Source organism: Cicer arietinum, chromosome 7 (assembly GCF_000331145.2).
Source record: "Cicer arietinum cultivar CDC Frontier isolate Library 1 chromosome 7, Cicar.CDCFrontier_v2.0, whole genome shotgun sequence".
Classification (NCBI taxonomy): Eukaryota; Viridiplantae; Streptophyta; class Magnoliopsida; order Fabales; family Fabaceae; genus Cicer; species Cicer arietinum.
Genome location: NC_021166.2, coordinates 26,091,013 through 26,104,664, shown reverse-complemented (window position 1 = coordinate 26,104,664; position 13,652 = coordinate 26,091,013). Strand labels below are relative to the sequence as shown.

Sequence of the window (13,652 nt, the reverse complement as noted above, 5' to 3'; positions counted from 1 at the left end):
ATCATTATTATTTGCATGGTTATTGGGGGAGTTTGATTGATCGTTATGAAGAGATGATTGAGAATTATCATCCTGGGATCTACCGTAGAGAAGAGAGAGAGACTATTTTGATAGAAAAGGCAACCACCAAAAGAGAAAAGAGAAGAGTAACCTTGTTCCCGATTTTGTTAAATCAGTCTCACAAAAACATCGATTGCGCATTCGTTAACCGTTGGATTTGGCTGATTTTTGGACAGACGGTTCACAACATTCAGGTCTTCATCTTCAACGGTTGGATCGGTAAAACGACGTCTGTAGAGGGAGAAATCGTGTTCACACAGCACCAGGTTATCCCTAATTAATTTTGTCTCAGTGATTGTGTTTGTCTCATTATTTGTATGGCTTTGAGAGAAGGTTTGGAGGTTCATTGTGTTGTTTTGAAAAATGGGTTTTGTGTTAATTTTTATGTTGGGACTTCTTTGGTTGAAATGTTTGTGAGAAGTTTGGTTTCTTGGACTGCTATTGTTGGGTTTGCTAGGTGTGGGGATATGAGTGAGGCCAGGAAGCTTTTTGATGTTATGCCTGATAGAGATATTGTTGCTTCTAATGTTATGATTGATGGGTATGTGAAAATGGGGTGTATGGATTTGGCGAGGGATTTGTTTGATAAGATGAAGGATAAGAATGTTATTTCTTGGACTAGTATGGTTCATGGTTATTGTGAGGATGATGATGTTGTGGTGGGTAGGTTTATATTTGATTGTATGCCTGTCAAGAATGTGCTTAGTTGGAATGCGATGATTAGGGGATATTGTGAGAATAGACGACCGCACAATGCATTGAAGTTGTTTTGGGAAATGAGGGGACGTTTGGATGTGGAAATGAATAAAGTGACGGTTGTGAGTGTTCTTCCTGCTGTTGCTGATTTGAGTTCTTTGGATTTGGGTGTTTGGATTCATGGGTTTGTGCAAAGGAACCGACTTGATGAAGATGTTCATGTGTATGCTTTGGTTGATATGTATGCAAAATGTGGGGAAATTGGAAAAGCTAAATTGCTTTTTGAGGAGATGAATGAAAAAGATACATCGTCGTGGAATGCTTTGATAAATGGTTATGGTGTCAATGGTTGTGCGAAGGAAGCGTTAGAAGTATTCGCAGCAATGTTACGGGAAGGATTTGAACCGAATGAGATAACAATGACTAGTGTGTTATCTGCTTGCAACCATTGTGGTTTGGTAGAGGAAGGAAGAAGATGCTTCAAAGAAATGGAGAGATTTGGAATTGTGCCTCAGATTGAGCATTATGGTTGTATGATTGACCTTCTAGGAAGGGTTGGATACTTGGATGAGGCTGAAAATTTGATCTTCTGTGTTGTCGCTCTGTCTGTTGCTTCTTCTGTTTGATTGCTAATCTCTCTAGTGATTTGCTTTGTTGCTTCTCTCTTTGTTTAGTTTGGTTTGATATGATTTAGTTTTGTTTGGTTCTATTTGGTTTGGTTTGGTTTGTTTGGATTTGGTTTTGTGGTGCTACTTCTTTGGTGGTTCCTATTTGTTGATTTTGATATGGTTGTTGCTCCTTGGTTTGTTTGGATTTGGTTTCGTGGTGCTACTTATTTGGTTGTTCCTATCTGTTGATTTTGATATGGTTGTTGCTCCTTTTTTTGATTGCTCCTTTTTCGGTTTGATTTTTTTTTTGTTGGCTTGGTTCTTCTCTTTGATTGTTGCTTCTTCTTTGGTGACATCCCTCTTGTTCCCCCCGGTTGTCCAACCACCTCCTGCGATTGTTGATCCTCCTCGTTACCCCTCTCGTCATCATCTTCAGCATAGAATCAGTACTCTATCGTTTGTCTCTTCTTCTTTACAGATTGCTGATTTGTTCACAAAGATGCATTCCATTAAACGTTTTCGTTTTTTTTAGTTGACAAACTCTCGATGCTCCATGTCAATACATCGTGAGTTTGAAGGGAGATGTTAGATAATATTATTATATATTAGTAGTAAGGGTATTTTAGACAATTCTAGACAATTCTATTCTTTTATATATATACTCATTGTAACCCTATTAATTGTGGTTTTTGGTTCATTCTATGTTATGAAACCCTAGAGTGGTTGTTTCTCTTCTTCCTCTTGCTTTCTCTTTTCTTTGTTAACAGGTTTTATCTATAAAATCTCAAACAAACAAAAAAATTAATAAACTAAAGACTCGTTCAATTGCATTGCTTAATGATGCATGTGATTAAGTAATTCTTTTGCATTTTTGAGTGACTTTTTTTTTGTTGTCAAATATTCTTTTAGATGATATCAAATTCCTCTATAAGGGATAATAAGTCCACTAATTGTCAATATAAATTCAACAAGGTAAATAATCCATTTGATATAGTTTGATATATATAATTTATTTATAATTGTAATTTTAATGTACCATGATTCTTCCTATCCCGAGAGGACATAAGTAAATTTTAAATCAAATGTGCATGTTGCTAAAATATTGTGTTGGGTAGCCTTTTCTACCACGATATCAAGGAGTATCTTCTCCGAATACTCTGACACATATATGTGTTTCATCTATAGTACCAACACAATCTTGGCACATATGTGTTTCATCTATATGCAAATCATGTTAATATTTGAGTGTATGATAACTTATTGATAACAAACAAAATTATCTTAAAATAGGAGTAGAATTACTACTAAAAATTTCAAGGGGGACCGTTGAGCCAACATATATATTATACAAAAAATGTGTCTTCTAATCAATAATAACTTTCAAAACTTGATGGAGATGACGACTAAATGTCTTGTCGAAATGAATTTTAAGATTTTTAGCATTATATGAATCAATATGTAAAAAGGTTTGAAGACTCATTCTTAATATATTTATACTATATAGTTTGATTGTTATTAATTCAGTACATTACTTCTTCACACATCATTTCTCTCTTAGATCTCAAACTGTAACCCAATTTTTTCTTACGACACACCTAAGCATAACAATAAACAACAACACATAAATTGTGCTATAGCTCTTCGATGCAAATCAAACCATATGTTGATATTAATTTCTTGATCTTGATGTTCCATCTCCAATAAAATATATATCAAATTAAAATTTATGTAAATATAATCTATTAACAAATATAATATTAATACACTGCAAAGCAAAATAAAAATAACAATGACGTCAAAAAAAAGAACATCAACAAATAAAAACAAAACTGTACATGCAGTAGTAGACTAGTAGTACACTATGACAGCAGCTAAACAAGCAATATAAAACTTGACATGTATAGTAGTAGTAACTAAAAATAACACTAACTTAAAGAAAAAGAACAAAACAAGAGGAAAAGAGAACATAGGTGAACGATATGACAGCAACCGAAGAGTAATAGAAGCTGCAACAATTTGATGACTAGCAAAGAGATATAACCTAACCTTAATTTACAATTTTAATAAGGGTAAGTTTGAATTTAAACATAAAATGGAGGGTAATTTTGTCAAATGCAATAAATATATAAATCAATCATCTTCTCAAATTTAGAGAATAAAAAATTGAGTTTAAGAGGATTTTTTGATACCCGATCCGTCTCTCTTTTTTAAAAAATAAAATTTATCTCCCCTGTCGAACCAAATATATCATAATAATTCTACGGTGAAGTGGATAAATTGCCATTTTATTTAATGAGTCTAAGAGATTTTAGGATTTGTTGCACCTAAAATGTATCCTCACTTTTACATTATTGCATTTGAGTCTTTAACTTAATTAAAATTAAACTACTTTCTTTTTAATATTATTTATTTATTTATTTATTTATTTATTTATTTATTTATATATTAATTTGATTTCTTATAATATTTTCATATTTGTTATTTTTTAAATCCAGTATTTTTGTATTACTTTTTTTAAATTTTCGTATTTATTTATTTAACATTTGTATAATTTTTTATTCATTTAAGGTTCCCCAAAAGATTAAAACCCACAACCATAAAGATCACATATCAAGTTCTTTGCCATTAAGATAATGTATTTGTTGTGATTCATTTGAGCAAACAAATATATATTACTTGAGTTTAATTTTTTTAAGACCTACAATAATAATATATAATTCATTTATATATTATATAGTAATTATTACTTGAAGTACAAAATAGAATGGTTCCATCATCGTAACTAAAATTTTAGAGTCATAATTTATTAAAGACTAAATTCCATATGTGGTTCTTTAACATAATTTTCGTTAACGTTTTAATCATTTATCTTTTCTTTTTCTTCTCGATTTGGTCCTTTATTTTAATTTTAAGTGACAATTTGATCTTTTATGATTTAAAATATCAACAATGTTATCCTTTTTACTACAAAAATTCAACAAAATTTTCAAACAAAACCCATAAAATTAATTATATTCTTCAATATAATACAAATTTTATCAAATTCGTAACGCAAATCTTGAAATAAACTCATATTTTTATTCTTTATTTGATGTTGTTAAGATGAAAATATGAGTTTATTTAAATATTTAGTTATGAATTTGATGAAATTTGCATATTTAGTCTAATTAGTAAAAAATGATCAGCTAGATTATCAAAATTATAATTTTCAACTCATATTCATATAATTTATTAAGATTGAAATTTTGTATTATCAAGATTAGATTATCTCAGTCAAAGATTATATAGTAATTATTAGTTGAAGTACAAAATTGAACTATTTAATTATTATAATTAAAATTTTAGAGTCATAATTTATTAAATCGGTTAAGAATTAACGGTTAAATCATCAAATTAATAATTTCAAAGTCATCATTTTTGTAATTGGTTAAGTTTTAATCGTTGGATAATCAAAGTTATAACTACAAAATCATAATTTGTGAAATTTGTTAAGACTAATCTGTCAAATCATCGAAAATATAATTTTTTAAGTAATAGTTAGTCTATTAGTTAAGATTCAATCATTTAATCGTCAAAATTTAAATTTATGAGTCATATTCATTCTAATTAGTTAAGATTGAATCGTCTAATCATTAAAAATATAATTCCTAAGTCTTAGTCAGTCTATTTATTTAAAATTGAACAATTGAATCGTCGAAATTTAAATTTTGAAGTTACAGTCAGTATAATTTGTAAAGATTGAGTCGTCGGATCATCGAAATTAGAATTTATAAGTCTTATTACATTTAATTTTGATGATCTGACGGTTCAATCTTCACAAAATTAATTAGAATGACTATGAATTAAAATTTATATTTTGATGATCCAACGGTTAAATATAAATTAATTAGATTGATTATGTCATAGAAATTTAAAATTCGACGATCCAACGGTTCAATCTTAACTATTTAGAGTAAATATGATTTAGAAATTCTAATTTTGACTATCCAATGGTTCAATCTAACTTAATTATACTAGTTATGACTTAAAAATTCTAATTTAAATTAGGCTTAATTGCAGTTTTGGTCCCCCTATTTTAGGTGAATCGTGAAAGTAGTCCCCCCATTTTATTTATCTCCAGTTTTGGTCCCTCAAACAGAATTTTGGTCCAAAATTTGATGAAATTTCAAATTTTTTTTTTCATTTATTTAAGTTACACATGCCTCAAGATCTCATTGTGCAACAATTGCACCTGAAATCTATGATCATAAATGGTGTAATATGGCTTCAAAAAATGAAATTTCATCAAATTTTGGACCAAAATTTTGTTTGAGGACCAAAATTAAGGAGAAATAAAATGGAGGGACTACTTTCGTGATTCAACTAAAATATGGGTATCAAAACTATACTTAAGCCTTTAAATTATTCAACGGGTCAATCTTAACTAATTAAATAAACTATGACTCTAAAATTCTAATCTTAGTAATTCATCGATGTAAAAACAAATGAGTATATGCTAGCAACTACCACAAACATTTACTATAATAGACTCACAATTTGTTTAAAAGCAATATGCTAGCAAGTTGAATTATAACTAAAAAATTGTTAAATACATCCTAAGGTGCATATTGCTAAAATATTATTTCTCCAATATTTAAATATTTAAATTATATAATTTTAAGGTTTAAATATATATTTGGTCCCTGCAAATATATCACTTTTTTATTTTAGTCTCTGTTAGTTTTTTTGTTTTGATTTAGTCTCAGTAAAATCAGAGATGATTTAGCTTTGGTCTCTAACATCAAATCAACGTTAAAAAAATATGAATTTTTCAAAATCCATAAACCCCTCTTTTAATTTCTATTCATATTTATTTTTATAAAAAAACATTAATTATTAAATGATAAATAAATAAATTTATGAATTAATAATATAAAACATTTGAATTTTTAATACATCATAAAAGATGATGTATTGGTGTGCATTTATAATGTCACGTGTCAAGGCGGTTGGTCAACTCTGTTTTTATAACATTGATTTGACGTTTGAGACCTAAAGTGATCGTCTCTGATTCTACATGGAATAAATTCAAACAAAAAACTTACAGAGATTAAAATTAAAAAATGGTATATTTGCGAAAACAAAAACATATTTAAACCTAATTTTAATATATATATATATATATATATGAGGTTAAATATGTTTTTATTTCGTATAAATATATCATATTTCGTTTTTAAGTCCTCTAAAAAATTTCATCAAACAATTATTTTTCAAATATTTTTTATTAATAATTTTAATCCCTACTTTTAGGTCAACTCACGTGTATCAATTAAATTCTTAGATGGTTTTTTTTTCCATAAATATATAGTACATTATAAAAACTCTCCTTATAAATTTTTATAATTTTTCAACAAAATATGACTTTTAAGCACTTAAAACTTAAAAAAAAAATTACATTTTATTCATCATTTGTTAAAAAATTCTAAACTTTGGTTGAACATATTTTTATGATGTTATAAACATGCATGTAAAAAATCATTTAAAAGTTCATACAATACATACAAATTATTTTAAAAATAGAGACTGAAATTATTGACGAAAGATATTTGTGGTACCATTGTGTGAAGTAAAAATTTAGAGTGACTAAAAAAAAATATAATATGTTTATAGATACCAAAAATTTATTTAATCTCTCTCTATATATATATATTAGCCTTAGAAAAAAAACTAATGTAATATGTATTAGATTTGTTCAAATTTTTCATAAGAATCACATGAGCTTCATGGTTAAGATTAGATACATAAGTGCATAAGTGTAATGTCATGGTTTGAATAAAATGACGTAAAAAATAATATATCTAAATCACAAAATAAAATTGTTAATAAATTAAAAATTAGATATGCAGATAATTTAAAATTGATTTCTCAAATTATTATTTAGAAATAATTACTCGAAAAAAATGAAAAAATAGATATACAAATAATATATATAATTTTTTTTTAAAAGTAAATAAATTTTAAAGTAAGACTAATATGTAATAACGAAAAAACTTCATCTATATAATTGTTACCGTAGACTACCAACACTGCTGGCATGACATGCCACACTTACAATTGGTTGAAGCAATTAAGTTCACCGAAATAGTTAAATTTGGCAATGCACCATAGAAGTGCCCTTAGTTAAATCAAAACTTGTTTTTTTAACTATCTAAAATAATGACATGAATAGTTGTGAGTTAATCATAATTATTAGAAAAAACACAATAAATACTATTAAGTAACAATCAATTAATTATGAGTTGCTGGTATTAGAGTCAATCTTCTGTGGCGAGTCTGTAGAAATTGTTTGCCATCGCGAACTCGACTTCAGGATCGCAGAGTTCATTGTGTGTTATGTGAGTGGGTGTTAAAGATAGCATGCATATCTTCTTTGCATGTCAGCAAAGTATTCAATGTTGGCAACAAATGTATATATATGGCTCTTTGACTGACTTTACTTTTTCTGTTTAGAACAAACTCAGCGCAGTACTTGCTTGCACCATGTGGTCCATTTGGAAGCAAAGGAACAACATTATATGGCGAAATGAACATGACACAATGGCTGCGGTCTGTAACCGTGGGATCGTGTTGCTGACAGACCGGAGAACTCAGTGGATCACACCCATCCTTGATCTGGTTTTTGAGCTAAATTCCAAACGTGTGGTTGATAGCTTTCATAGGAACACAATTGATGTCTCGGATTTTGGTTTTATTATTAAAGATTTTATTTATTTTCAGAACTCTCATACTGACTTTATTAGAAAACAAACCAAGATGTTGCTTATAATTTTGCAAGATTGGCCACATTTCTAGCTTGTTTTCATATTTTGTTGTAACATAGAGTATGTTATTGTGTGAATTTAAAAATTTGTTGAAGTCTCACATTTAAAAGAAATATTTTTTGTAAATTCAAGTGGAAAGAAATATATTTTTTTTAAATTCAAGTCCCACATTGGAAATAAATATTTTTTCTAAATTCAAGTGGAAATGAACATTTTTCTTAAAATTCAAGTGGAAAGAATTTTTTTTGAAGTTCCACATTGGAAAACTCTCATATTTTGAGTAGTTTTCAACTCTGTAAATGTTAAAGTCTCACATTGGTTAGAAAACATATGTGAGTTTGCTTCCATCACTATATAATGAGTTTCAAACTATTGTGAAAAGTATACCAAAGTTGGATGCATTTCTCAACTTTCTCTTTTCTCCCTTTTATATTTTGTTCGCCTAATTTTCGAGTCACTTCTCCCCTTTCTGTCGATTTGATTTTTATGAGTGGTTTTATACCGTTGTCCCTTCGGTTTTTAGAACGGTTGTTATGATGTAGTCCCTTCGTTTTTAGAGCGGTTGTTATGTCGTAGTTCTTTCAGTTTTTAGAGTTATGTCGTAGTCCCTTTGATTTTCAGAGCGGTAATCCTATCGGTTTCTAGAGCAGTTGTTATGTCGTAGTTATTACTGGTCATAGTACCATATTGCAAGTGTAATCGTCATATTGAGAGTGGCTTTAACCGCCATATTGATGGTGTAATTCTAGAACAGTTTTCTATGATGCAGTGGAACTCCGATACAGTGAATTTATGTTGTTTTGTCATGGGGACTTCATGGTTGATAGTTTGACTTGCACAATTTGGGCAGTGCCGTGAAACGTCTTACAGAGAACGACCTAGTCCGCGACTCTACCTAATAATATCTTCGGTGACATAAATTGTGAGTTTTAAATAGTTTTTCGAAACTCAAAATTAATGTATTTTTACTGATTCACCTATATGTATTTATGATTTGATTATTAATGAAATGATATAACATTTATTGGGGAAAAAAACCTCTAATAAGTCATCATGCGAATAATCTTGTCAAACAGATGCAACATAAGAAGTAGTTGAACATTTTTTAGTTGTGACAACAATAAAAAAAGTGTGGCGTAAACCAAAAAAACTATGGCCTAAAGGTTTGGCAACGGTTTACAAAGTGTGGTGTAAGTGGTTGTGGCTTATTCATTAAGACAACAGTTTTTTACTTTTGTCCACAAATTTTAAAAAACCATTGCAGAAGACACTCAATGAGGTCACGATTTTTTTTTTTTAATGTTTCATGCCACGGTTTTTTAGTTGGTTTTGCCAACATTTCATTAATGTTGCATATATAGTTAGGTCACAATTTTGTGTACATTATTTCTGTTTCAAGCAACACATTTATAACACTGTCAAAAACATATGTCAAGGTGGTAACAATTTTAGCCCACACTTTTTTAGATGTTGCCTACTTGTTTAGGTCACGATGATAAAAATGTTTTAAACTACACTTTCTATGCGTTGTCTATACTTTTTGACCACATACATTCAAATGTTGCATACTTCATTAGTCTATATTTTTCTATGTGTTGCATATACCTTTAGGCCACGATCATGCACTCTCATCATTTAGGCAAACATTGATAATTTTGCTTGTAGCCCATAATTGAACGGTAAATCGTTATTGAACAAAACATAAGAGTTAAATATAATCAAGTCTTAATTAAATTATATGTTACTAAGAAAAACAATTGTCTTATCAAAATATTTTAACACAAATATTACTAGGCATCCAAAAATAAACCAATACATGATTAGATCAATTGTTATCATAGTTGTAAAAACCAACAAATATTTTATTCCTAAAATGCAACAACCAAAATTTGCATTGCCAAAAAACAGCCAAGTCTTCGATATATTTCATTAGCTTCATGTATCTTGGTGATGATCTTCAAGTCCAACCTGAAAAGTTATTATGTTAATTATAGGCTAAATTACATTCATGGTTCCTTAACTTAATTTCAGGTAACGTTTTAGTCCTTTATCTTTTTTTTTTTTCCCGACTTGGTCCTTTATTTTAATTTTAAGTGACAATTTGATATTTTATGTTTTAAAATTTCAACAATGATATCCTTTTTTATACAAAAATTCAAAAAAAAAATTCAATCAAAACTCATAAAATTAATTATATTCTTTAATATAATATAATTTTCATCAAATTCGTAATGCAAATCTTCAAATAAACTCATATTTTCATACTTTATTTGATATTTTTAGGAATAAAGGACTAAATTGGGAAAAAAAAAAAGATAAAGGACTAAAACGTTACTTGAAATTAAGTTAAAGGACCACGAGTGTAATTTAGCCTTAATTATATTAATATAAATAAGGATAAAATATACAACAGAACTACTTATAGCACAATTTTTCATAGCAACAATAGAACTAGTGTTTTAACACAAAGGAAATAAGATTTCAAAATGTTTGATATCTAAATTTACTTAATTTTGGCATGTTAAACTACTTATAGCATGAAAAGATTATCCTTGTACAAAACCAAATTCTATTAGATGATCACGGACCCACTTTTCTTCTTCTCCAACAACGATTTCTACACTTGGCACAAGGACATAAAATCGTGCGGCCTTGAGGTTCTCATTTGGTAAAGGCAAAATCTAAAAATTTAAGCCTTTCTAATACTCTCAATTAAGTCTATGAAGTGTTGTCCACTTTTTATCCATCACTCTAAATAACAAAAATAATACCATATATATTGAAGTTTAATTATTTCAATCTAAAAGGAAAAAACAAACAACATATATTGAATCAATTGAATTCAATTCAATTAGATGTAGAATTGCTAACTCTTGCACTAACATATATTGAATTTAATACAATTGTTAACTCTTGCACTAACAAATTCAATATAAGCAACTCAATTTAGCTTAACACCAGCAAAAGAACACAATCAGACACACCAAAAAATGGATCGATCAAATTTATTTAACAAATAGTATTTTTTATAAATAGTTTTTTGTTTATGCTTTTGTTGATAGTTAATTAAGAGTAACTCAATTTGACCTATCTTAATAAACTTAACAATAAAAAATTATTTGCATTAAACCTAGGTGATAGTAGTAACAGTAACCCAAATACCAATTGATTTCAATTCAATTAGATGTAGAATTGCTAACTCTTGCACTAACATATATTGGATTCAATACAATTGATAACTCTTGCACTATCAAATTCAATATAAGCAACTCAATTTAGCTTAAGACCAACAAAAGACAATCCGCAAAGTATCTGATGAAAAAATAGGGATTTAGATGCAGAAGGAAAGGAGAAAACAAGCTGAGTAATTCTATATTGATATTGATGTGAAGGGTGTTATAATGATATGTGATATAATGTGTTATAGAAGACAAAAATACTAACTCTTATTTATACTAATACTAACCTCATAATCCTAACTCACAAGGAAACAAATCATGAAATATATAAGGCACTATGGAAACCAATCCAAAGAGATAATAAATATATTATGAGATATTTTTCATAATTCTAACAATTCTCGTCAAGGTACAGCTTGCTGAACTTTAAGCACATTGCAAATAAAACCTTCAAAAATAAGGGGAAAACAATATGGGATCCACGAAACAAGACTGCTAAATGGAATTTTGAGATTCCCTGATCTTGATTCAGGTAGAAATATGTAATCCTCAAATTCAAAATTTAACCAACTTGTAAGCTTTAGCTAAATGGATGTTACTGCTAAATGGAATTTTACTGCTAAATGGATGCTACTGCTAAACGTAATTTTGAGATTCGATGGTTTTCATCCTATTTTATAAGCTTTAGCTTAGTCACAATTTGTTTTATTTTAGTATCTTTTATGAATAATTGTCGGCTTCTTATTATCTGATTTTGTGCTTAGATATATATTGTCAAGGATATGTCATTGTGGAAAAGATAACTGAGCAAGAAACATGATTGCAAAGACACATTCCTACTATTCTCAATTTTTCAGATACTCTCTCAAATCAGTCCAACAAGGCAACAAAAAAAAACTGATAACAACTCCACCCAATCAATCAAACAAGGCAAAAAAACAGTTTATAATCCAAACATAAAATGAAAATTGTATGCAAAATAAAAATTTAAAGTAAATGGATAATCATATTATGGACAAAGCATAGGTCGAAATAGATTGGCAGGACCTTCTAGTGAACTCTTACATCAAAACACAAATCGAAATATAAAAAAGAAGATGGATGAAGCATATTCTTACATGTGCACGACCTTCAAGTGAGGGTTAAGACATACATGACCTTTTGGTGAGATTGAGTGTTGCGATATGCAAAGAGGTGGCGACGAGAGGCTGAGACACGACCGTCTGTAAAGAGACGACGGCGATAGGATGTAAACAGACAACGACTAGAGGCTTCTCTAAAGAGACGAACACGTGAGACGCCGTGCAAGCACCGGCGAGAGGCGTCATTCGGCATCGTCGAGCAACAAGGAGGATGGCACCAGAGAGAGCGAAAGGCACGATTTTGGTGTGGGGAATGCGTCATTCGGCAGCTCGAGCAACAAGGAGGAAGAAGGGTTTTGGTTCAAGCGAGAGATAGGTTGGTTCACCGGTTATGGTTCATGTAGGGTTAATGTTGGAACACTATCAAGAATGGAGGGTGAATCAATGGTGAAAATTGATAATTGAAAATTGTGGTGTTTTAGAAAATGATGGAGAAAAGAGAGAGATTATGGAAGAGAGTTATTTTCTAATTTTCATTAGTATATCAAAATGACATTAGTTTTTAAAACTATACACACAAAAGTATTTATATGGGGTACAATGTGGAACCAAATTAATTTGGCCCAAAACAACAACATTTGAATTATATTTAACTTCCAATACACCACCTTAATTCAAATGCTCCACATTCTTCATGCCTAGCTTCATCACAAGTTTGTTGAAAACCTCATTCGTAACGCCTTTCGTCAACAAATCTGCAACTTGTTCTTCGCTTTTGCAATACCCCAAACGTAACTGTCCGGAACTCACTAGTTCCCTCAAATAGTGAAACCTCATCTCAATGTGCTTGCTCATCCCATGTGCTATGGGATTCTTAGCAAGGTTGATGGCTGAAACATTGTCCATCAACAGCAAAACAGCTCCTCTCGTGTTGTTGTCCAGCTCAAGCAGCAGGTTCACTAGCCACATAGCTTGGCATGCACATAACGAAGCTGCGATATATTCCGCCTCGCAGGAAGAGAGAGCAACCACCGGCTCCTTTTTAGAACACCAAGAGATTGGTGCCCCTCTGAACATAAAGACATAACCGGCCGTTGATTTCCGATCATCCTTATCTCCGCACCAATTGGAGTCGGTGTATCCGAGTAATTCGCAACTTTTGCCCATGTCACTTGCAGGAAATAAAATTCCACAGCCAAGAGTACCTTTCACATATCTAAGTAT

General features: G+C 29.9%; 2 protein-coding genes across 2 annotated transcripts in view; one reads left to right on the top strand and one right to left on the bottom strand.

Annotated features, from left to right (window-relative positions):
• The first annotated feature begins 377 nt into the window (after positions 1-377).
• Positions 378-1,605, top strand: LOC101494424 (putative pentatricopeptide repeat-containing protein At5g59200, chloroplastic). The gene has a single exon (XM_027336924.2). The coding sequence runs from the start codon at positions 378-380 to the stop codon at positions 1,380-1,382; it is 1,005 nt and encodes a 334-aa protein (XP_027192725.2). The 3' UTR covers positions 1,383-1,605.
• Positions 1,606-13,097: 11,492 nt separating this feature from the next.
• The window catches only part of LOC140918724 (uncharacterized), a 4,042-nt gene continuing 3,487 nt past the window's right edge, over positions 13,098-13,652 (bottom strand). The window contains exon 4 of the mRNA XM_073363518.1: positions 13,098-13,644. Within this exon, the coding sequence (XP_073219619.1) occupies positions 13,098-13,644 (547 nt within the window). The remainder of the gene's footprint in view (positions 13,645-13,652) is intronic.